The 23,371-nt window shown below is 39.1% G+C and overlaps 3 protein-coding genes across 5 annotated transcripts in view; 2 read left to right on the top strand and 1 right to left on the bottom strand.

Moving 5' to 3' along the window:
- The window catches only part of dock8 (dedicator of cytokinesis 8), a 53,504-nt gene extending 53,314 nt beyond the window's left edge, over nucleotides 1-190 (bottom strand). For both annotated transcript variants that reach the window (XM_022764817.1, XM_022764816.1), the window contains exon 1: nucleotides 56-190. In XM_022764817.1, coding sequence (XP_022620538.1) covers nucleotides 56-108 — 53 coding nt within the window. In that variant the 5' untranslated portion in view covers nucleotides 109-190. The remainder of the gene's footprint in view (nucleotides 1-55) is intronic.
- A 3,010-nt stretch (nucleotides 191-3,200) lies between these two features.
- LOC111236149 (terminal uridylyltransferase 7-like) lies at nucleotides 3,201-17,323 on the top strand. Of its 2 annotated transcripts, XM_022764790.1 has the most exons (29): nucleotides 3,201-3,314; nucleotides 4,310-4,748; nucleotides 5,057-5,211; nucleotides 5,374-5,490; nucleotides 5,633-5,810; nucleotides 5,989-6,077; nucleotides 6,424-6,475; nucleotides 6,601-6,670; nucleotides 6,928-7,054; nucleotides 7,188-7,307; nucleotides 7,407-7,541; nucleotides 8,048-8,225; nucleotides 8,702-9,399; nucleotides 9,608-9,758; nucleotides 11,082-11,168; nucleotides 11,266-11,366; nucleotides 11,685-11,742; nucleotides 12,000-12,103; nucleotides 12,224-12,313; nucleotides 12,448-12,561; nucleotides 13,089-13,166; nucleotides 13,285-13,462; nucleotides 13,621-13,668; nucleotides 13,783-13,874; nucleotides 13,964-14,079; nucleotides 14,196-14,395; nucleotides 14,640-14,713; nucleotides 14,809-14,875; nucleotides 15,583-17,323. In XM_022764790.1, the coding sequence occupies exons 2-29, from the start codon at nucleotides 4,328-4,330 to the stop codon at nucleotides 15,639-15,641; spliced, it is 3,957 nt and encodes a 1,318-aa protein (XP_022620511.1). In that variant the 5' UTR covers nucleotides 3,201-3,314; nucleotides 4,310-4,327; the 3' UTR covers nucleotides 15,642-17,323. The 2 variants fall into 2 exon arrangements, with proteins under 2 accessions (XP_022620511.1, XP_022620512.1); XM_022764791.1 differs by lacking the exons at nucleotides 3,201-3,314; nucleotides 4,310-4,748; nucleotides 5,057-5,211 and adding an exon at nucleotides 5,223-5,279.
- A 782-nt stretch (nucleotides 17,324-18,105) lies between these two features.
- isca1 (iron-sulfur cluster assembly 1) lies at nucleotides 18,106-21,824 on the top strand. The gene is made up of 4 exons (XM_022764792.1): nucleotides 18,106-18,188; nucleotides 20,058-20,111; nucleotides 20,442-20,547; nucleotides 20,880-21,824. The coding sequence occupies exons 1-4, from the start codon at nucleotides 18,108-18,110 to the stop codon at nucleotides 21,026-21,028; spliced, it is 390 nt and encodes a 129-aa protein (XP_022620513.1). The 5' UTR covers nucleotides 18,106-18,107; the 3' UTR covers nucleotides 21,029-21,824.
- The last annotated feature ends 1,547 nt before the right edge of the window (nucleotides 21,825-23,371 follow it).

The raw sequence follows: 23,371 nt of genomic DNA on the forward strand, positions 1-23,371 counted from the left end.
CCTAAACTAAACCTGACACCAAAGCAACAACAGCTTCCAATAAAAAGGTTTTTACCTGTTGATTTTCAGAGCGAAAGCCCGTCGCTCCGCGCTTCCCAGAGAAGCCATATGCGGGTCTGAAGTCCAGTTCAGCGGCACTGGCTTCAGTGGTTTTCCTGCGGTCTCGCCGCCTCGCTGTCACCGACGCACCGCTCCGTCTCCTCGCTACAGCTCAACTGTCATGTCAACACTCATGTTGGTTGTGGCGGCAGCAGCTTTACAGGGTGTAAACTTCCGCATTTGACTTTAGCCATCCCGTAGAGAAAGAGAGAGAGAGAAAGAGGGAGGGAGGGAGGGAGGCGGGGGGCAGACACCGGCAAGGCGCGGGTGGGAGGGGATGATGGGACGGGCTGGATGAGCCACGCGCGCTCTCTCACTGCTTAGATAAGCTTTCAAGTTAGTTACTTAGTTACTTAGTTACTTAGTTAGTTAGTTACCTTTCATTTTATCAATATTTGCACCAGTAATATTCGAAATTGTAAATGCTGTGCTGTGCTCAACTTTCTGTTCATTAGTATGCAGGGGTGGACAGAAGCAGAGGCGGGGCCAGACATTGCAAACATTCGGGGGATTAGCCCCAAACTTCAGTCTATATTCAGGGGAATTTTCCCCATTCACAGCAGCTGCATGCACTTTTTATTGTATCAAGCCATTTGTACATCATTTGGGGAAAACATGATAGTTTCCCAGGAAAAAATCATCAGGGGCCTGCATCATACAGTATTTTGAATCTAATTCTTCTCTGTCTCCCTCATTCTGAAACCACACCAGAAAGAATTTTGTCAATGACTAATGTTCACTACTGCCACATAAAAAGATGCAAAACTGTCTGATGTTACTATATTCAATTTACATGACATAGCCTAGGTGGGGAGTGAATCTGGCTAATCTTTCTAATCTCTCTAACCTATTTTTGTTACACTATGCTGGAGTAGAATTAACAGATTTAATCATATCTGACAAATCTACTATAAATCCAGACCATAATAATATGTGCTGCTCTAACTGAGCAGATATGGATCCAATACAAGGCCAAGTAAGTTTCTTCAATACTCTGAACTGAACAGGCCAACAGAAGAACATTTACTCTGATGATATTATATTTCTTTAAGGAATAGCAAATTCATCACATTTGTTAAAGCTCAAAGATTCAGGAGTGTGTGCTTGGTGAGTAACAACTTTCTTGCTTGTTCATGAAAAAAACTCCATAGATACTTTTTATTCAGGGAAAAAACACATTGCTGCTATTTTAAATTTTGTCCAAAATTATTAAAAATCATTATCAGTGTCTTCCAGTGTATTGGCCAAAGTTTAGATTCTGAAGATCTGCCACTTACATTCACTTAAGAGTAATTATTTTATCATATAATTTATTTACTTGATTTTTATTTTGACAACATAGGTTGTTGGGGGAAAACTCTCACTACTGTTACAATCTATATATAAATGTATGTTGTGCAGTGTTGGGTTAGGGTAGTATCCCATTAAGACCAGAGGCACCGCTCTGCTGCTATCTACTGGTGGATGTCAGCAGGTGTGTTTCTCTGTGTTTTGTTCCAGTTTGGTTTCTATTCTGTGGAGTTTGATCCTGATGAATCAGTGCAATTTTTCTTCCTTATAGGACATTTTTGACTTACAATGAAGCAATAAAATCACTCCTTGCCAACTTCCCCTCTGTCTCTCTCTCTCTCTCTCTTTCTGCAGGGAGCCCAACTCACAGCAGCTAAAGGTAACATATACAAATCTCAAGGTAACATATACATATAAAGAAGTGCGTAACCACCTTTGTTTCTCTGATGGGACATTGCAAAGCAGAGATGACAGGCTCAACCAATATCTCTGTTTAAGCTTTAAGACATTTTTGATTTAACAAAAATCTTTCAAAACTGCTTAAAACACACATGAGAAAAAGCAAAATTATCTACAGAGACCATAATTTCTCACTGGAAAACATTATAAAATTTGTATTTCAAAAGAGACTGGGGATTTTCCCGGTGACATTAGTACAAACTGGCCTCATCAGTCATAGTCAGCTGTTTCAGGACGTTGCATAAAGTTGGCAGTTTAAAGACTAGACAGGCTGGGTAAAACCTGTTGAGTGCTCAACCACAAACTGCTTTTCTGGAGCTGCTAAAACAGCAAGTCTCTGAAATTTGTTTTCCACTTCATTTTTCAGCCAATTAAAGAAAGACAGCTAAGGAGGTGTGGATTTTCCAGGACTAATGAATTGAACTGCCAACTCATTATAACCCACATGAGGATGTTATGTTATGACATGCAGTTTGTTGCAAATGGACTCAGACTGCGAATTGGAGGGAGTCCATGCAAGAGATGCCTTTTATTAATACTGACAGTAACACAAATGAACAATGGGGTATGAAAATCAGCAGTGCTTGCCATTAGAGCAACGCATGGATGTGTTGCGTGAGCGGTGGAGGTGTTCCATTTGCAAACCAAGATGAAATGATGCAGAGAGGATGTCAGCTGTTTGAAGGGAGACAGAGTTAGTACATGGGTCACAATATATAGAGGAGATCCTCATGAACTACATCAGCTGACGACCCAATTTCAATTTTCCACATGAAATGAAGCCTAATGTTTCATAGTAAACATCAGTTGTTCTTGTGCATGTACATATTGCTGCATTTCACATGTAAAATGTCCCAAAACCCTATTTTGTAATAAAAACATCAAACGTAAAGTGCTGTTTCACTTGTGATAGCCTTTAGTATGTGAAATTCTTATCTTATTCATTTCACATAACTGAAAGCCACATGTGCTTACATGTGAACTTTTCACTCATGAAATGGTGTAGTTGTAATAGCTAAACGTGAAATGATGTAACACGTGATGAATTAAAATGTAGTTTGTAAGAGCATAGGTATTAGAATCTCTAAACTGAAACTTATTATTATTATTATTATTATTATTCAAAATTAAGGAATTAAGGAACGTCTGAAAATAGCAACAGCGGTGGAGAATGAGTTTATGTCATTGTTTATACCTCTAAATTTAGTGTCAAAAGTTGTCTCAGCTGATTTTGTTTCACAGCGCTCCCTAGTTGCAGTTCATAATAATATTGTTTACACTTAGAGTAATTTTATCTAATGTTAAAAGGGACCTGTCCTGTTTTTGTGGTGGGCGGAACTTAAACGCTGACTGCTACAAAACAGACAGTCCGGACTTCACCTTTCAAACTCCAGTGCTAGACAAACGATCATGACAACTTAGACCTAAACAAGGCTTCAAGTATGCTCTCTGTGCACGTACAAAAGGTATTTTAATGGCTCTTTTTCATAGATATTTATCGCTGATGTGTTATTAGTGGCTGCCTTTACCGACGCTGTAGGTTTGAACAGCTTGAAAACAAATGAACAGTAAAGCTAGCTCGTGCTAGCGGGGAAGCTATACGTTAGGTGTCGTAACGTTAGCTAACAAGCAAAGTAGGGACGTTAGCTACGCTATATGTGGCAAGTTAGCTAACCTTAATTTTCGTGACCAACACTAGTTTATTGACGGTGTGTTAGCTACGTGCCTGACAGAGTTATGTGCCTTTAACTCGAGGAAGAGGATGAAGTAATGTTAGAGGCAAATCAGACTGCAGAAGCAAGTAAGCTAGCACACGCTAACACCTTGCCATAACAAAGTCAGCTAACGTTAGGTGAGGTGGCTAACGTTACAGTTAGCCGGGTAACTTGAGTCGTTGGTTAACGTTACATTTGTGCGTACACAGTCACCATAATTAACCCAACGTTTATGTTTTACCAGTGATGGCTGTAGTACCACGGGAAACATCGATGTTTTCTCTAGTATTCCCACGGGGGTCCGATTTGAACTTAAAACGGTCAACGTTCATTGCTAATAAAAGTCGCTTATCAGTTAACTTTAGTTTTCAATTTGCAAGTCAGACAGCTAAGTGTTAGACGACGCTGAAGTGACACGGTTTATCGCCAGCTATTTATTGTCTCAACTTACGTAAGCAGGCACTTAGGTAAATGTGGCTGTCATTTACTTAGCATTTACTTCACTAAGTTCTGCTACAGTCTGGTCTGAAATAAATGGCAAGTTGAGAAAGCTGTGAGCTGTCGCAGCCATTGAACGTTTTTGCACAAATGAATATCTTCTAAAATAGCATGCTACTCCTTCAAAGTAAGGATCATCTCTCACAGTCATAACTCTGGCAGATGATCCTGTTGGCAAACAGCTTGTGTCAGGGGTGTTTTGATTACAAAAGGACTATTTTATATTAACTGAACATATCATCCTGCAGTTTTAACGTAAGTGAACCATGGAAAACTCAGGCAGGCCTTACCGGGCTAGGCAAGGCGGCTGGGAGAGGGGAGCAGGAGCAGACAAGACAGAAAGCTGGAGGATCCAGGACCAGGGTCGAGGACAGAACTTCAGAGCAGAGGGAGGTCATCAGGGCAAGAAGAATCAGAGTGGGCCCTACTGGGCCAGCCCTAAGAAGGGAGCACTAGGACCTCTGAGCTATTCCCCTGGTGGATTCAGAGGGGGTCACAGCCCCTCGCAGAAGGATGATCTCCGTTGGTTCTTAGGTCCTGAAAACGGTGGTGGGAGTCGAGAAGATAACTGGAGAGAGCGCTCACAGCAGCAGCATTACTGGAGGAGGGGTATCCAAGGAGAGGGTCCAAAGGAAGACAGGGAGCAGGGGAGGAGAGAGGCTCCTGAGGACAGTACTCCTAAACCAGGTGAGAATCTGAAAATCTGATTTTGGTGAAAGATTGGACACAGGTTCATCCACACTTAAAAGAAAAAAAATCTGAGGCAGTCTGCCTAAATCATTGCAATGGACATATTTTAAAAGGGCCTATACTAATTCCTTATTCCCCTACAACTTCAATCCTGATCACAGTGATGTGCTGCATATTAAAATTTAGCTTGAGTCTGAGTGTAAGAACTGGCTATACTAATGCATCCATGAGATACACGCATTACTAATTAACGTCTCCACGTCATTTTTGTGACACATGCATTTCTTCCATTCTTGCATCCAAAGGGAGAAGACGGAGAAATAGACACAAGAAGAAAGCTTTTGCTGAAGAGAACAAGGGCCTTGTGAATGAAGACGCCACACTATCAGCCAAAGAGCTGCGCAGCCTACGGCAAGCAGAGAAGCGACTTAATAAAGATGACATCTACTGCTTCAAGAAGGTGCAGACTTTGATTGGTATTGTCCAAATACACAGCCTTGAGCATATTTGCTTTGATAACTCTATATTGTAAGTCTATATTATAAGATATATAACATATGTATAATATTTTTTTCAGCCATTGTCTGATGTCTATACTTTCCTCCTTTTTAAATTGTTTCAGAAATCCCACAGTAACCCCAGTGCACTTTACACCTGCGCTGTATGTGATGTTCTGTTGGAATCTGTGTCTGACGCATACAGGCACATCAGAGACAAACGGCACAAGAAAAGGACAAGGGTCAGGAATGGTTTCATTATGCAAATCACCAATTACATGATTATAGTAAACATTTGTAGACAGATTATGCTACCATACTGTCGTTGTGCAGTAATAGTCTTTATGCATTAATAAACCCCTATTTGCTTGTTTTTGTTTATAGGAGAAGCAAGAACAGGTGATGCTGACGGAGATTCTGCCTCCAGGCCCGGAGCAGATAAGTGCAGTGAGTGCTGCACTAGAGGCTGTTGTACGAGAACATGGGATGAATGACGAGGATGTTGAGAGGAGACAGTGTGTGGTCTCCGTCATGCAAGACCTTCTTCAGTCCGTCCTGCCTGGTAAGTCACCTGAAGACAAAATATTTGTTTTGGTGACTTGACCTAAATTTGTCTTGATGGTGATATTGGTTTGTAGCAAACAGGCTGTTGGCTCTTGCACTTTGCATCATTTCATTATTCTATGAGTTATGTTTGAATGGTAATAATATTATTTCTTCTCTGTTTTCCTCATCTGTAGAGATCAGGCTCAGGCTATATGGATCATCTTGCACTAAGTTTGGATTTAAGGATTCTGATGTCAACATTGACATTCAGTATCCACCTCACGTGAGTAGTCCAGTGTGAGTTTGATAGTGTGAATGCTGTTTTATTACAAGGTTTTTATTGATGATGAAATTAAGAAAAACCTCATACATCTCAGGAAAATGGACACAACAATAACAGCTGTCATCAAACAAGATTTTTACAAGTTTTTAGTCACAAGATGCAAGTATGAGTATGTAGTAGAGACAGTAATGACAGTGTGGATGGCAAAATTTCTTTTCTCTACATTTTAGGTTTCAAAAGTGATTGATTTGTGCATGTTGTGTTTCTGAAACACGCCACATTCATGTGTCCTTTTTTATATTGTATTTATGGTATATAAAGGCTTTGAAATGGAATGTATTCACAGATGCATCAGCCAGACGTCTTGTTGTTGGTCAAGGAGAGCCTCTCTGTGAGCCGTGAGTCACCTCTTATTTATTTGACTCCAAGATTTTTCCTTATGAAGATTTTTCCACCAAAGGAAAGTCAGTCAAGTGCTAGGCTGTCATGGACGCTTTAAATTTAACATGTGTTCTGTCCTCAGCTCTCTTTGTTGACCTGGAAGCTGATTTTCATGCCAGGGTGCCTGTTGTCATTTGCAAAGAGAAAAAGAGGTGAGTATCTCCAACAGTTGTTCACAGTTACTAATTTGATTATAAGACAAATTGATGAATCACACTCTATGGTTTAAAGAAACTTGTGAGAAAGTTGTGATCTTTAGGTTAGTCAGACTCACCATAAGTCCATACATTAAGACATTTATAATGCTACCAGAGTGGGTTTTTTACCTGCAGAAAGAACAGTTACATTTCCACATGTGCAAGAGCAGTAAACCATTAATGAAAACTTAAACTGTTATTTTTCTCAACAGTGGTCTGATCTGCAAAGTGAGTGCAGGGAATGAAAATGCATTCCAAACCACCTCCTATCTTTCTGCTGTGGCCAGTCAAGAGCATCTCCTTCTCCCACTGGTTTTGGGCCTCAGACGCTGGGCCCAGGTATGTCTCCAGTTGAGACCCTGATCTGTTGCTCTCATTAGCCAGGCAACTAGTGAAAAGGGCTCAGTATGCCACAGTTCTTTTGTAAAACAAAACATTTTGTTTTTAACATGTGTTCTTGCTTCTGACTTAGATCTGTGAGATTGACCGTGCAGAGGAAGGTGGGCTGCCACCGTACGTCTTCGCCCTCATGGTTATCTACTTTTTACAGCAGCGCAAAGAGTCCCTCTTGCCTACCTACCTGAACCATGAGGTGTGTTTCTTTTAATCTTTTATATATCCAGTGTTAATTTCAGTATTGGTCCTTGCTAGCTGTTTTCAATGGAAACTAATCTAATCATTTTATTTTTAGATTAAGGTGTTTTCACTCAGCAGGTTGTCAGACTTCAATCTCTTGCATGTAGAGGATGGATATTTACACTGGGCTTACACCCCTTCCTCCAGAGACTCATCACAGCCAGCAGAGGACTCCTGTATAAAGGGAAAGGTAATTCTGAAAACAAAAATGTAGTTTTTCTGTCTGAGAAGAGTGTTGTTTCCTTTTGTGGCAGTTTGATGTATTAATTTTGATAATGAAATGCCTCTCCTAGATCAGATGCTTTCATGTTTTTCACCAAACTTAAAAACAAACTTGGCAGAGACTTACTGATACCATAGGTGAGCCACCATAGAGAACATCCTGCCCAGGTTTATTTTTGTTGAAGTGAATAGATTTGCCATGTTCCATCATTCGAAACACATTGGAAGGCACCAAAAACACAGAAAATAGTTCCTTAATAATATCCGTTAAAAGGGCCATATCTCCCACACAGTTCTTTGTATATTGATGTTAACCTACTCAAATTAAACCTGAGACATAGCACATTCATTTAGTATCCATTATTTTATCTCCAACTGAATATGCTGAAGCACAGAGCCTGAAGAGCAAAAAAAGTGTAACTGTCCAAATACTTAGTTTTGACTGCGCATGCTGTCTGATGTGTTTCCATGCAGGTGCCGCTGGTGTTTCAGAGCCCTCACCCGCCTGTGGAAGTTGGGCTTCTCTGGGTAGAAATGCTTCGCTACTACTCGCTGGAGTTCAACTTGGCTGACAATGTAATAAGTGTGCGGACCAGCACTGTCCTCTCCCGAGAGATCAAAGACTGGCCAAAGAAACGCATTGCTGTGGAGGGTCAGAAGCTTCCTCATGTGTAGCATGAATGATTGAATTTTTGCTTTTGGGTGCTTTAGAAATCACACAGATACTTGCATGCATTGATGCTTTTGTGAGAGAAAAGGTTCTCAGAGAAAATCCATGTTATTGTAACTCATTATTTGGTTAGTTTTGGCTAGTGTTGTTTTTACAATACCCAGGGCTAGTGCACCTATGCTAATGTCCTGGTTGAAACACAACAAGCTCCAATGAATTGAAATGCCACTTTTGTGACTCAATATTTAAATAGTTCAATTCTGTGCCAGCTATCAATGGACATGTTTATATTGTTGATTTATACAGTGGTACCTAGATTTGTTAGTATACGTTTGTTAGCATTTTAAGGGACAAACATAATCTCCATTTCTGTTGAATATATAAAGATATTGATTACTCTTACCTTACCTTACCTTATCTGCTTTGTCTCTAACAAATGTCTATGTTTCTGTGTTCAGACCCATTTGCCGTGAAGAGAAATGTGGCCCGCACAGTGAACAGCCAGCAAATGTTCGAGTACATCCTCCACTGCCTCAAAACCACATACAAGTACTTTGCAATGCTACTCAACACACCAGCTGCTAAGCATAAAACAGAAGCACCGCGTGGACCTGTTCAGCAGGAAAATGCGATGGCTTTGAATGAAGACATTGTAGGCCAATTCAGTCAGCTTAATGTTAAGTCTCAACATGCAAGTCAACCTAAAGCTGTTGAAAATGGTCCCGAAGACTCTGATTGCATCATTGAAGAAGAGGAGGAAGTTGAAGAATACAGTGACTCAGATGAAGAGAGAGACAAGGAAAAGGTGGACCTGTGCAAAAGCAGCCTCTCGGAGGATGAAGAAGATCAGGATGATGATCTGGATATCGATGAGGACACACACACCAGACACCACTTGGACAGCTTCACCACAGAGGATGAAGAGATTTTCCTAGTGGATGAGATTTCAGGGGAAGAGCTTTTGTCTGATGAGGAGGGTCCAGATTTTGATACACCTGGTTCAGTGGACGAGGAAGAGGAGGAAGAGGTGGCGCTTTTCAGTCCATCACCTCCACCAGAGGATGCAGTTAAAGATGAGAGCCTAGAAAATAAAAACCAAAAGCAGAGCAGCAGAAGGTCTTATGAATTCACCAAGCAAGCTTTTACCCGAGGAAAGGTACGTCTAGCTTCATGTTCGTTTTCACTTAATATACAGCACTCCTGAATGTCTCTGGAAAACAAGGTTCTCGATGTGTAAGAAAACAGAAAACAAATGAACAAAATCAAACTTGAGAGAATATTTTTAAAGCCATCATGTTTTTAAAGACATTGTGGCAAAAAAGCTTATGTGCATCATCTGTTCAACTCCTTTCAATGTCTTTTAGTCACACATGGTCGTGTGCAGTTTGTGCAAGCGTGATGGACATCTGAAAAAAGACTGCCCGGAAGATTTCAAGAAAGTGCAGCTGGATCCTTTACCCCCAATAACGCCAGAGTTTGTCAGTGTCCTTAACAAAGTCTGTGAGCAGTGCTACAGTGAGTATTATGTGATTGCATGAATATTTTGGGTCAGAGGTGATTACTTTGATGGCAATGAAATATGCCACGTATATATTTAGAGTCTTAAGTTTTGACTGATTTTGCTTTAAGTCAGTGTTTTGAAATGAAATGCCATTATGCAAGTAAAAGAGCATTGTACTTTTTAAAAATACATAAAATTAGTTAAATCAAAATAAGTTTCATGGCATTTGATTATCTTTTACATGTGGTGTGAACATCTTTAATAAACAATTGAAGTCATGCAAGAACATTTTTATATTCCCGTCCTAAAAGTCTGAGATTTGCTTGTTGGAGTCAGCAAATGCTTAATTGCACAGCTGTGTTGTAAATTGCTTGTTTCAACTTGATAAGTGTCACCTGTTCATAAGTAGGTGCACATTTGTAGGATTTAATCAGCATAAACAACACCTTCAAATTTCTGTGTAAGGCTAAAAGTGTTTCTAAAGAGTTAAACAAGAAGACAGAGCTATATGTCCTGTTGTCAAAAATCAGCAGAGGAAAACAGTAAATGTAGAAGTTTGAGCAGCAGCTTTTGGGCTGCCGGGGAAAAAATACTGAAATATATATATATATATATTACAGCTGCCAATGACATGTTGTCGGAGCAGTACTGTGACAATTATAGGGAGAATTGTTGTGACATTTACATAAACAAACAAGTCTTGCTTAAAGTAAAATATTTCATGACTTAAGATTGGTGTAGTCAGGGTGGTGCAGCAGTCATGGAAATAGATGAGAGGATATTGCCAAGCAGATGATTATCATGTTAAAACAAAGGATATTCATGGATATTCACCTAGACAGACTTGCATAAAGACCCTGACTTGGCCATTGGGAGATTAAGATTTTTTTTTTTTTTTTTTTTTTAAGTAACTACTGAAGTGTAATTGTTAATAAAATGTTTTTTTATTTTATAGAATAGTTGTTTCTTTTTTATATTTATTTTTGTTGATTTTAGATCCAAATTCAAAACAAAATCTGAACCTCCATCAGCTTTTATTCCTGGTTAAATGACTGAAACACAATTACTTACTTACTTGAAATTTCAAAAATAATTTTTACTCACCATACTATATGGACCAGCAGTGTACAGCAGAGATCAAGAGTTGCACACATACGGAATAAATATAATTTTTGAACCCTGTCATTCACATCTCTTCTTCATGTCGATATACTGTTGTGGTAGAATTTAAAAACAAAACAAAAAGGTATGTGTAGCTGTCATAACAATTTAGTGAATCCTTAAAATGAAGTGTATGACATTGGCCAGATCTGAGTATAGGTCTGTTTCCTTTGTAGCTGACTTTGCCCCAGATGAACTGGAAGTGAGTGTAAGAGAGCACATCCTGCAAGACCTGGAGACCTTTGTCAGACGACAGTTTGCTGGTGACGTAAATCTACCATATTCACTTCAGTCAAACTTAACTAATCATTTACTAATGATGAAATTGACAAATCTAGTTTTTTTGTTTTTTATTCACAGGAGCTCGGCTGCAACTATTTGGGTCATCCAAAAATGGCTTTGGCTTCAGACAGAGTGACCTAGACATCTGTATGGTGTTGGAGGGGCAGGATGCTATTGATGTAAGTTATCTTTTTATCCAACTGCTAATATTACGCATACAGTTACATATACAGATATACATCTACTGTTGTGGTCAGGTGTTCTTCTGTTTAGCACCAGCCTTTATTTGTGATTTCTTCTCAGTTTAGTTTCTTGTTAGAGGAAAACACAAAACATAAAGTTGTAGATACTCATGTCTCTTCTACAACCATTGGGTATTAAATACAGTTCTGGGAAATCTGCAGAATTAACATAGTGACTTCCTTTTGTGATATTCTTTCTGATTTTGAATCCATACGTATGTCTTTGTTTCTTATGTATATGTTTTTTTCCTACAGGATGGTGCCTGCATCCATATCATTGAAAGCCTGGCAAGACAACTAAAGAAACACCCAGGTACGACATAGCAGACCTGGATTAGTGGCACTTTTAGTGTGTCACTTTTTTTTTCATTGTTTGTTCATCGATTTTTCGGCTTCCTGCAATGTTTGTTTTAGTTTGGCGGGAATTACAACAAGCATGTTACGCAAAGTTATCGGTCACATGAAGTGGCCCATGGTTCATGGTAAAGTGAGAAATGGAGCAAAATTGATTAAACAAAAGATCTCAGTCTATCCCGTTAACCTGTCTCCTCATCTGCACCCTTTCACCAGGTCTGAAGAACATCCTACCCATCACTACGGCAAAAGTACCCATTGTGAAGTTCGTCCATGTTCGCACCAGCCTGGAGGGAGACATCAGCCTCTACAACACGCTGGTAGGGCCCTTTCTCCCTGCTCTGTTTTGTGCAGTGTTTTCCGAGTAAAATAAAACTGATTACAGTCAGAGGAAAAACGCATATTTCAAATTTGCTTCTGAGTTACATTTTTCTTTTCAGGCCCTGCACAACACACATCTGCTAGCTTCATATGCTGCCATTGACAGGAGAGTGAAGATCCTCTGTTATGTCATGAAGGTTTTTGCCAAGGTGAATATGCTTATATAATATTTGCAGCCAAGGCCTTTTTGCTGAAACACAATCCCGTCACACATTACAGTGTTGTTTCATTATATTGTACTGCATAACTGTTTTGCCATATTTATTTTTTTCTCCCATTACAGATGTGTGACATCGGTGATGCCTCACGTGGCAGCCTTTCCTCCTATGCTTACACACTCATGGTGCTGTTCTTCCTTCAGCAGAGAAACCCACCAATTATTCCTGTGCTGCAAGAGGTACGAATGACATTTGTAAAAGGGTTCGTTTAAATTGGCGGTTTTCCATATCTTAATTTTTGAATGATACTTGATGTGGCCTTACCTTTCTGTAATTTCATGGGTTAGTATTTAACTATCCCAGAAACTGTATTTTATTTCTCCTGTCTGAACACAAGTTTTATTTAGACATGTAAAAGCAAACTAAGATTGATCTTTCAGAATTATGAATGTCTTCATTCATTCAGGCCCTCCCTAAAAACCAAACAGAAACTCAAACATTGATATTTTGATATTGTTCTCAGGATTTGGATATTTTACATTCCAAACACCACTGCAGGCCCTTTCAGAACTATAGAGATTAATTTATTAGTGAAAGAGATTTCTCTTTAAAGTAGATTTTTCAGTTAGGATGTTGAGTTATCTAAGAACAGCTCTCTATCTAGACATACAATATTATATTTCCAAGCTTATAATAAAGATGTATCTCAGTTGTGTATGCTAATAATTGCACAATTTTCTGACTTCACTGAGCTTGTTTGTCACAGATCTATGATGGGAAAAAGAAGCCGGAAGTACTAGTTGATGGCTGGAACGTGTACTTCTTTGACGATTTAAAAACATTAGTGAGTGTTTTCTATTTTTTGCATATTTTCTGTGGGTATCCCTCTAAAGATTTTGGTGAAATGAGCATGTCACACTGTGTCTTAATAACATGTCAATCATGTCTTCTTTCTCCTGCAGCCCAGTCGCTGGCCAGAGTTTGGGAAGAACACTGAGACAGTGGGGGAGCTGTGGCTCGGCCTGCTCCGCTTTTATACAGAGGACTTTGACTTCAGAGAGCATGTTGTCTGTATACGTCAGCAGTGCCGCCTCACCACCTTCAACAAGCAGTGGACATCCAAATACATTGTCATTGAAGGTCAGCGTGTGTGACATTCTCTGGGTCCAGATGTGTACAATAAAAAGACAAAGTATTATTGCTCTAGTTTTCACCTTCAGTATTGTTCCGTTGTTTGTTTGTGGCTGTTTGGAAATATTTGTCAACTGTGTTGCTTTCTCTTCTGTGCTCATTTATAGATCCATTTGACCTGAATCATAATCTGGGTGCCGGTCTGTCCAGGAAAAGTAAGACTTTTTTTTTTCTCTCTCTGTTTTTATCTGTCTTCTGTAGTCTCTTTCTCTTTTTCTCTGTTTTTCTCTGTCTTTTCAAATGTATTTTCTTGTCATTTCCCGAAACAGTGACTAACTTCATCATGAAGGCTTTCATCAACGGCAGAACAGTGTTTGGCACACCCATCAAAGCCTTTCCTCCCATCTACCCCAGTCAGATGGTTAGTACTTGCTGTTTAAACGCTATAATTGCATATTATGGTAACATTATATAAGCACTGACATTGTAATTCATCCTCTTTTGTCCCAGGAGTACTTCTTTGATCCTGAAGTTCTCACTGAGGGAGAGGTGGCTCCCAATGATCGCTGCTGCCGCATATGTGGCAAGATCGGCCACTTCATGAAAGACTGCCCCATGCGTAGGAAGTACGTACAATCACAATACATGGCTGAATAAGTCACAGTGTTAACTTAGTTAAATGTTTATCTGCACCATGTGTCAAGCTACTTGTTTGTATTGTGCTGTGATCATTTTGGTCCAGGTCCAAGCACAGAAGGGACCCTGAGAAAAGGCCAGAGCACCTGAGAGACAAAATGGATACAGCAGAGAACAACAAGGATCATGTCAGACACAAGCGTGAGCACTGGAGGAAAAGAGATGCACTGGAAATGCGCTGCTGCTACCTGTGTGGATCAAGTGCCCACATCAAGAAGGACTGTCAGCTGTACAGAAGCCCTGCAGGTTCACACAAAATTTGATTTTTTTTTATTTTATTTTACTTTTCTTTCATTTGCATTGTTAAGCCCTTACAAAAGATATTTCTCAACTCCATAGTAGAACACAGGTATGTTAGTTTCCTATTTTCCTCTATTGCATTATAAATATTAAGTACAAGACATTATTTTGCATTAATATTATTCATAAAATGAAGGGGAAAAGTCATTTGCTCTCTTTAATTAATAATCTTTAATTTGTCATTTGGCAGGTAATGTGAAGATGGAAAACTTTACCTCCCCCTCTTCAGCCCACTTGAGGAATTTGAGAGAAAAGGAGAAACAGGTATAATCTCGGTCTTGTGAATGGAAAAATATTCTTATAAATTGGTAGACCGCTATGTACACCTGTGGCCCTGTTTACCTTCTTTTTTTTTTCAGGGTTCACCTATACAAGAAGAGAAGAAGAAAAGAAAGCAACAAAATGTGATATTAAGTCCACAAGCAGGTATGTAAAGTTGCTGTAGTTTTTGCTTCAGTTGAACTTCTTAAGGTACTGTCTCGCCTAATCGGCAGTGTCACTGTCTAACGAATTTAACATTTAATTGAGTTTAAAAAGGTTTTTTTTTTTTTTTTTTTAATTACTTTGTAAAATATAGGAAGAAATTTGAAATACCTCACCTCACCTATCATAAAACACATTTTAATTGCCAACAACTTGTTTTGAACCAAAAATATGTTTATAATTTATTTAGACAAACAGCTCTGTATACTCTATGCAGAAGAATTAGTCGCAGTTAAAACTGTCTGTGTTTTTGTTATTTTTGGTCAATTGTCTTGTTTTATGGCTGGTGTGGAGAGAGAATGAGAGCAAGACATTTTTGCACCAGGCTCAAGTTGAGCCATCTTTTTCAGAATAAAGTGCATGCTTGCTGATGTTTTGGCTAAAATTTAGCACTTAGCTCTTGTTTTTATCTGTTGTTTTCTATACAGTCCAAAAACATATTGTTTGAGTTATAATACTTATTATATTATTAAATAAAGCAGAAAGCAGCAAATACAGCTGTCAGTTTATCATATTGTAGCGATGTGGCCTGCTCTGTCATTTAGCCTGATAGCATAAGTGTATTTTCACACACTTTACAAAAGTGGCCAGTGCAGGTTTGAAGCATGTTTTGGAGTAAGTTTTGACAATTTTGTTCTGGTTTGTTTCAGGTAGTTTAGCCTGCCGAAATATGGGTCGCTCTGGTCACAGGAAGAGCCCAGTGGAATGAGCAGCAGCTGTGGCTACGCAAACCACGAGATTCTACTCTTGTCCAGGCAGACAGAAAGTCCAGAAACCCTTAAATCTGTATGGGACTGTTGGGCCAATGGGAGCCCATTAAAAGCCAAAGCCAGGACGCCTTGACTTGAAGCCAAATAGGGCCTTTTTATGTGTGTTGTTTTTTTCCCCCCCTAAAGTGCTCCTCCTCAGAGGAGCTTTTTAAAGCTTTCATTTTAACATGAAAAGCCATTATGCATGGACCTCATGTCTTTGTTTACCTACGGTACACTGCCAGTCAAGTTTTTTTTATACTCATTACATTTCAAGCAGATTCAGTGTGAAATTGCTTAAATTAGAAAATGTAAGTAATTGAGAAGTGTCTGCTATATGACTAACAGTAGATTGCTTACATCTTGATCACCATAATATCTTTTGCAGACAACATACCAACAATTTGTTTTGTAATTGATGCTAATGCTTCTTGACACTGTATAGGCTCAACTGTCATCACAGGTAAGACCTAGTGTTTGTAAGCACTGCGTTAGTTGTAAGCCAACTGGACATGGTGATGGTATGGTTTGTTGTCCGCTACTTACAGTGACTTGACATCAGTTAAGAGTCATCAAGATCGAGGCCATTTCACATTTAACCAGAAAGTTACACATCAGTTCACTTATTCCTGATTTTCTAATTGCAAGAATGTTTAGGAAGAATTGTCTAATTATCTTTCTTCAGATTTAACCAAAAAAAGATTTACAATATAGGTTCAAAAACGTTTGAATGGCAGTGTAACTTTTGTGATGGCCAGGATCTTTTTTTATGGAATTTCTTTTAAATCCTGTTTTATTTGTCATCTGCACTGACGTCCAGCAGTCTGTCTCTCCTTCAGCCTTGAAAGCAGCTCTTCGTGCAGGATGTCTGTGCGCTTGTGTGTCTCTGTGTAAGAGAAAACACCCTGTAGATATTTTTTCAGGATCATAGTTTTATTTTTTGAGACTGCTGATCCACCCCTATTTCATAGATACAGGCAGTTGAGGGGCAAATATGTAAGTGTGAATGGAAGGTAAAATAACAGTAAAACTGTACTTCCTCTGCCGACCCTAGCCTGTATGTGTCTCCACACATGCAAGGAAGTGTTGTAACTGTAGTGCAAGAACATATAGTTGAGAAAGTTTCATGCTTACACAGTGGTCAAGGTTTTTAAAAACCAATCAACTGGTCCAGCTGATGGCATACGCTGCTGCAAACGCTGTGTTCACTTACTCCTAAACTAGAGGTAATCTCAGTCTGACATTGGAGAGATAAATGTATTTATTTGCCACAAAGGCTTCATTTTGTAGTTATGGTGCCACAGATTGGTAGCTGCACTGTGAGGGTCCACACCCTTGTATTATGTTGCTGCTAGTTAATGTCTCGAAGACCTGCTTATCATTCAACTTCAAATATGGACTGTCTGGCTTTATTGTTGTCCTAATATAGCTAAATTTTATTAAAAAAAAGTGTTGTTGATGGTATTGTAATGAAATTCTCATTTTAAAGTAACTTTGTTTTAATGCCAGCCTTACTGCATTTCTTTTGTTGTATGCAAATGGGAGGTTTAGTTTGTTATTAAGGAACCCCAATCCTGCCAGGAAAAGTTGGCTTGCAATCCATTTTGTGTCTCAGAATTCATTAAACTAAAATCAAATCCCATTTCTAGGTCTATTGGAGTCTGTCCATAGTACAATACACATTGCAAGACCCATGGGTGTGACTAGAAATTGTTGGCATTGTAAGCAACATTAGTGAGGTGTAGGATAGATTAAGAATTTCAAACATTTTTTACATTTATATTTGTAGCTAAACAGTCCACACAACTGTAGTATTGATATTACTTATTGAGTATTTTATAAGAAAATAAACTCAATGACTAAAGACATAACCATCTGAATAATCTAAGCATTTAAAGTTAGCCCACCCGGGTCACTGGTGTCTTTATATATTATTCCTCAGAAGAAGACTTGTGTGCCACACTAAATATTGCACAATAGAGCGTGAAAGGTCAGTATTGACCTCGGGAACAGGAGTTTGATCAACAAAGCGGACTTTTTATCCGCTGAGAAAGTCTGGGATTTGGTTAAAAAGTGTTTGAATAAAACAACTAAGTGGACCTTCAGGTAAGATATTTTTTGTCAGAGTAACTGATTACGAAAATGGACCAGTAAAAGAAAATGGAAAAAATCGGTACAAAAGTAGTTCCAGAAAAGAGTACATTATCGGAAAGTTAAGAACATACGGTACTTAAATAACATTACGAAGCCGTTACAAAACAGAATTTGCGAGCATCTCCCGTTGTGTTTTATCCGTAGGCCCATTGGCTGTTGCGACCGTCCGTCATAATATAAGCCTATCATTGAACGAGCATCTTATTTGGGGCGGTCACCACTTGCCTTTACACGCCTGCGCAACTAATTGTTGTGATTTCATATGAAGCAACATGTCTGCCTCCATGGTGCGAGCGACCGTCCGAGCGGTCAGCAAAAGAAAGATACTACCCACAAGAGCCGCACTGACACTGGTAAGTGATGAACTGTGGTTCTAAACTCACGTAGAACACATTTCTGTCCGGTCAGTGTATGTTAACTCGAGGCGTGTGGCGTCTATACTAGCGTCCGTTGGCTAACGTTACGAACGATCCGAAGTTAGCTAAGCTAGCTAACCATCGACGACTTGTACGTCACAAGCAGAACAACTTTCCCGGAACATTACTCTTTTCTCTCTATGCGTTTGCATCAGCTGGTGTACACACTAGGGTGGTTATGCATGTATGACATTATGTCTTAAATCAGAATTTCTCTGTACTTAACTAGATGTTAACGTTACTCCGAGGCAACATAACGTTAGATTGCTAAGCTAAGCTGTTGCTTGATTATGTGCCACCGACTCTTGAGTTCGTCAACGACCGTTAACTGGGTATTAGCAATTCAATGGTATACCATAGAACATTAAGTTAAGCCTCTATTACAATTTTGAAAACAACACCTGCATTAACGTTTGAATTTACGAGGTTAATACTGCATGCAGCAGAACATGCAGAAGTGTTGTTGTAAAGGTATACTGTAGTCGAGTAGCTTACAAGATGCAGGATGTTTTTATTGTGTGATGTCTTTTTAATGTCATTTACATATTGCTTCGATTTGTCTGGATTTTTTATATTTGACTTTGTTACTTGTATTGGCAAGTGCTTTACAAATAAAGTCTTATTATATTATTCTAATTATAAAACTGATTAAGCAGGGGCCAAAAATATCCAAAGAATAATGCGAAGAATACTGAAATGGAGGGTGGCTTCTGAGTGTGCTAGAAGTCTTCTAGAATAGTATGGTTATCCATTTCTTTGTCACCCATCTCTTTATCTGTGATGTCGTAGCTTTTGTTGCATTTCACCCTCTTAAATTTCCCCAACTTTACTGTCACTCTTTACTGTCTAATAGGGGAAAACATACCAGAAAAAATCAAAAACTTAAAATAAAAGTTAGTGGAAAAGTACTCCGTGTGATATAATTATAAATGAAACAGACTCAGTGTAACAAGCTACCAGTGCAGAGTCATGGTTTGTTGTTATGGGTGGGATGATGGTGAATATCAACCTGACCAGCTCTGCTAACAGTGCTGTTTGAAGATAAAGTGTACATGTGGTGGCCTGAGCTGATAATGGTTTTGCACTGAAGTAAATGTTAAGTAGTGAGACGTTCCTCTGCAGAGAGCCACCTGCAGATGATGTGTCATTTAAGAGTTATGCTAGTTTTTCTTTACCAGTCACGGTTTGAGGTCAATGATGAACATAATCATTATTGAATTATGCATTAAATGTCATATAACCTAACAGGTTGATGTATTAATAACAATCCAGTGCAAAATACTTGCTATTAACTACATATTCTAGACAAGTTAGGTTTTGGATATTGCCATTACATAGGGTTGACGGTATACTTATGAAACAATTCCAGGCTGGGACACAGTTGGAATGTACTGTACATTTGACAGCACAGTGCACACATACAGATGAACACACCGGCATTAAGGGATTAGCACCATATGGCCAGTGTAGTTCACCTCGGTCTCCCAAATGCCTCCGAAAGAGAGCGCCAACACTTTCCTGTACCTATATCCTCTCCTGTACAGCTGGAGTTGCAGGTGCAGGTTATTTCATTATACTGTAGGTACTTTTCAATTTCAGATCCCTACAACCGAAACTTGTCACAGTGCAGAAACTAGTATAAAAATAACCGTAGGAACTTAAAGCAGCAGTGCAGTTTGTTTTCAGTTGTCACTCTCTGCTCAGTATGTTTGAAAAAGTTTTACCTACATACACTGCTTTCATCTGAATCAAACTTGATATCATAGCTGTGAGTTGTAACCTATTTATCTTATGTTTTCTCTTTAGACTCCAGCAGCTGTGAATAAAATCAGGACGTTGTTGCAGGACAAGCCGGAATATGTGAGTAAATGATATGAACAACAGTCACTGAAACATCGTCTCATTGAGCATGCTGTGCTTCTCTACATGTTCTGTGTTTCTCTCTCTTTAATAGCTGGTTTTTCACTCTGCCTTCCAGTGTGGTAGATGGGAACAATTATACACACTTTCTTTTTTGTGTAGTTCGACAGTGCAGCTCACAAACTAGTTGCATTTGAGTTGTCCAACCCAACACATCTGCTTTCCAGTAGTCGTGTGTAAATATATAACTTTTAGCATAATTGATGACACTTTAGTGGTTGGTAAGTGGTAAATTACACAGACTGGTTATGTCCATCTCTCTCTTTCTAGATCGGTTTGAAGGTTGGCGTGAGAACACGTGGCTGTAATGGACTGACCTACACACTGGACTACACCAAGGAGAGAGACAAATCTGATGAGGAAGTGCTGCAGGATGGTAAAACCATTTATTATTGTGTTTTCCTTTATAGTAAAATGTTTTGGATTATTTGAGTTATGAGGACAGGTGGAACAATGTTCAAATACAGTCTTGTGAGGATTATTCACAGCATGCCTTGCTGTCTGTCACAGTGATTTTCTTAAAAAAAAATTACTACTACTACTAATACTAGGGGGTGGTAAAATTAGACATTTTCAAATTCTTCACATAGTGGCTGTAATAAAAATGTGTTTGTAGGGTTGCTGTTTCATTGATTGGAACTTAAAATGAAACCAGTGTTGATGCCAACATTAGAACTTTGAAGTACTGACTCTACAACTCTCTTGCAGGCGTGAGGGTGTTCATAGAGAAGAAGGCTCAGCTGACCCTCCTGGGAACTGAGATGGACTTTGTGGAGTCAAAGCTGTCCACTGAATTTGTTTTCAACAATCCCAACATCAAGGGCACATGTGGCTGTGGAGAGAGCTTCAACATTTGAGCATCATGAAGCCTCCGTCCTCCCACACAATCCCTGCTCTAAACCTTGTCCCATCTATTAAGACTGAGAGACTGAATGTTGACGAGGAAGTCGGACATGAGGAAATCCTTGAGATGTGGACGTGCCTCCTTTCCTACCACTGCTCTTCCTGCAGACCACTTGCATACACACACTCTTGAAGCCCAAATATGTATGTTCATGCTTAGAGGAAAGTTTCAACACAATCTGTGCAGTCAAAACAATGATTGATTGATTTTAGATACCTCTGATGTCGACCCTGCTTCTTTTATTCTGGGCTCCTGCATTTAAAAAAAAAAAAAAAACCTTTAGAAGGACCTCAAAAGCAAGGTGTTTTTTTAAATTTAGTGACTGTCTACCATTTTACACACGTACACACATTATCTTAATTCATTCAGTCAAATCTCACCATGTCTTGTATGCAGAAGGAAATGGTACAACATAGCCCAAAAGCGTGCTCACTAAAGTGGAGAGCTGATCAGCTTTAACTTGGTAAAGCTAAGTGGATGAGACCATTAAGTATTCGGTTTTTAAGTTGGAATCTACCCACCCAAAATCCACAGATGTTAACAACAGCTGTTTGATAAAAACACACTGTAAGACAGTGTACCATTACCCAGTGTCGTGTACCAGCAGTATGCAAAAGTGGAGGAGTTTGAGTGTCTTGAATCTGCTTTATCAGTTTGTATAGTCTTTGAAAAGTTAAAATATATATTTATCGCTGTGTAAATATAAAGAATGTAAATCTCCCTTGAACCACACAAACGCACAAAAAAAATAACGCACAAAACATGTATCCTTCACATAAGAGTACATGAGGTTTATGTTGGTTTCTTTTTTTTTGCTTGATCAAAGCCAGGAACTTGTGTTTGTATAGATTGCGTGCTCTTAAGATTTGTAACCTGTGCAATATGTCTGTATACATATAAAATAATAAATAGCTAAATCCAGTAATATGACATTGTGTGGCCACTGTTTTACATTCAGCAGTTTGAGCAGTTGTCAATGAGGTGGTGCACTTGTCATTAGAATCTTCCGATCAGTTGTCACGGTGATAGTTCATTTGTCAGAACTGTTGCATCATAATGTCCAGGTTTCTGCAGCTAACCGATGAGCTATCACCTCTTTTCAGCTGATACTTTTGTATCAAGGCAGATGGAGACGGAGGTACAGTCAGTTTGAAATATTTTGTTATAATGATCACTATTTTAGGTTTTTAATATTTAATGAAGTAACAAGTGGGCACTTTCCTTTTTAAGGTCTTTTAGGGTCATGGACAGTGAAAACAAGGATGGAGATTCTGACAGCAGAGAGTCTCATGGGCTTAAGGTAGTGAAAATTGATACATAAAGTATTTACTGTCGGATTCAATAAAATTTTTTTCAGAACAAACAGGCCTTTTGTTACATTTTCATCTGTAAAGCTTTAACATCACCAAGGGACAAAGGAGGGATGCATAGAAATATACCATCACTAGGGGGTGCTAAAGGTGGACATACAGATATTCATATGACTGTTTTATGATGATCATAGTTACCTAGAGAAAATCTAATGTAAAACCTGTAATTAAAATGAAAATACACATTAAAACAGCTTTCATTGATTTTGGCTGGCTGTTTAGGAGCTAAAAGCTCCACTGTGCTCACTAACTTTGGGGCTGGGTAGGTATTGCAAGGGTTATCAGAGGGTTATAAGATGATAAAATACTAAGAACTTTTGATTTTATTTGGACTATTTGTGTTATGAAGTACAACATGTTTACTTAAAATATAAGTCCAATTAAAACTGGATTCATGTGATGTGTGTGGTTCACAGTAGCAACTGTGCACACTGAAGGATGTGGTCTTTGAAAACGTATCTGATCTCTGCTGTGTCTGTGATACTCCCCCAATGCTACTCTTCTCAGATTTCAGAGTTCTTAAAGGCTTTGGCTGAGAGGAAATCCCCACCTTGTGACACCACACACATCGACCCTCGAAACATCAGCACCACCCTCTCCATCCTAAAGAACAGTCATGGGACCTTTAGATCCAGAGCCGTCCTCCCTGAAAACATAAGCCAGTTGTCCAAGTGTCAGTTTCAGAGGCGGGATCACCTGAGTGAAAGCTTACCTGTCCCAAACACTGCAGTGGCCTCATCTCAGGAGGGACAACTCCACCCTACCTTAACATCCTCAAATCCTGTCGTCCTTACACACCTGCTGGAAAAATCTAAGACGCTGCCCTCTGACTCAGCGCTCTCTGTTGTAGAACGTATTAAAAAGCAAGAGATACATCCACACATCCTGGGTGTGCAGGCTTGGACCAAACAGCTCTCCTGTGAACC

Source organism: Seriola dumerili, unplaced genomic scaffold, assembly GCF_002260705.1.
Source record: "Seriola dumerili isolate Sdu_G_001 unplaced genomic scaffold, Sdu_1.0 BDQW01000581.1, whole genome shotgun sequence".
Lineage (NCBI taxonomy): Eukaryota > Metazoa > Chordata > Actinopteri > Carangiformes > Carangidae > Seriola > Seriola dumerili.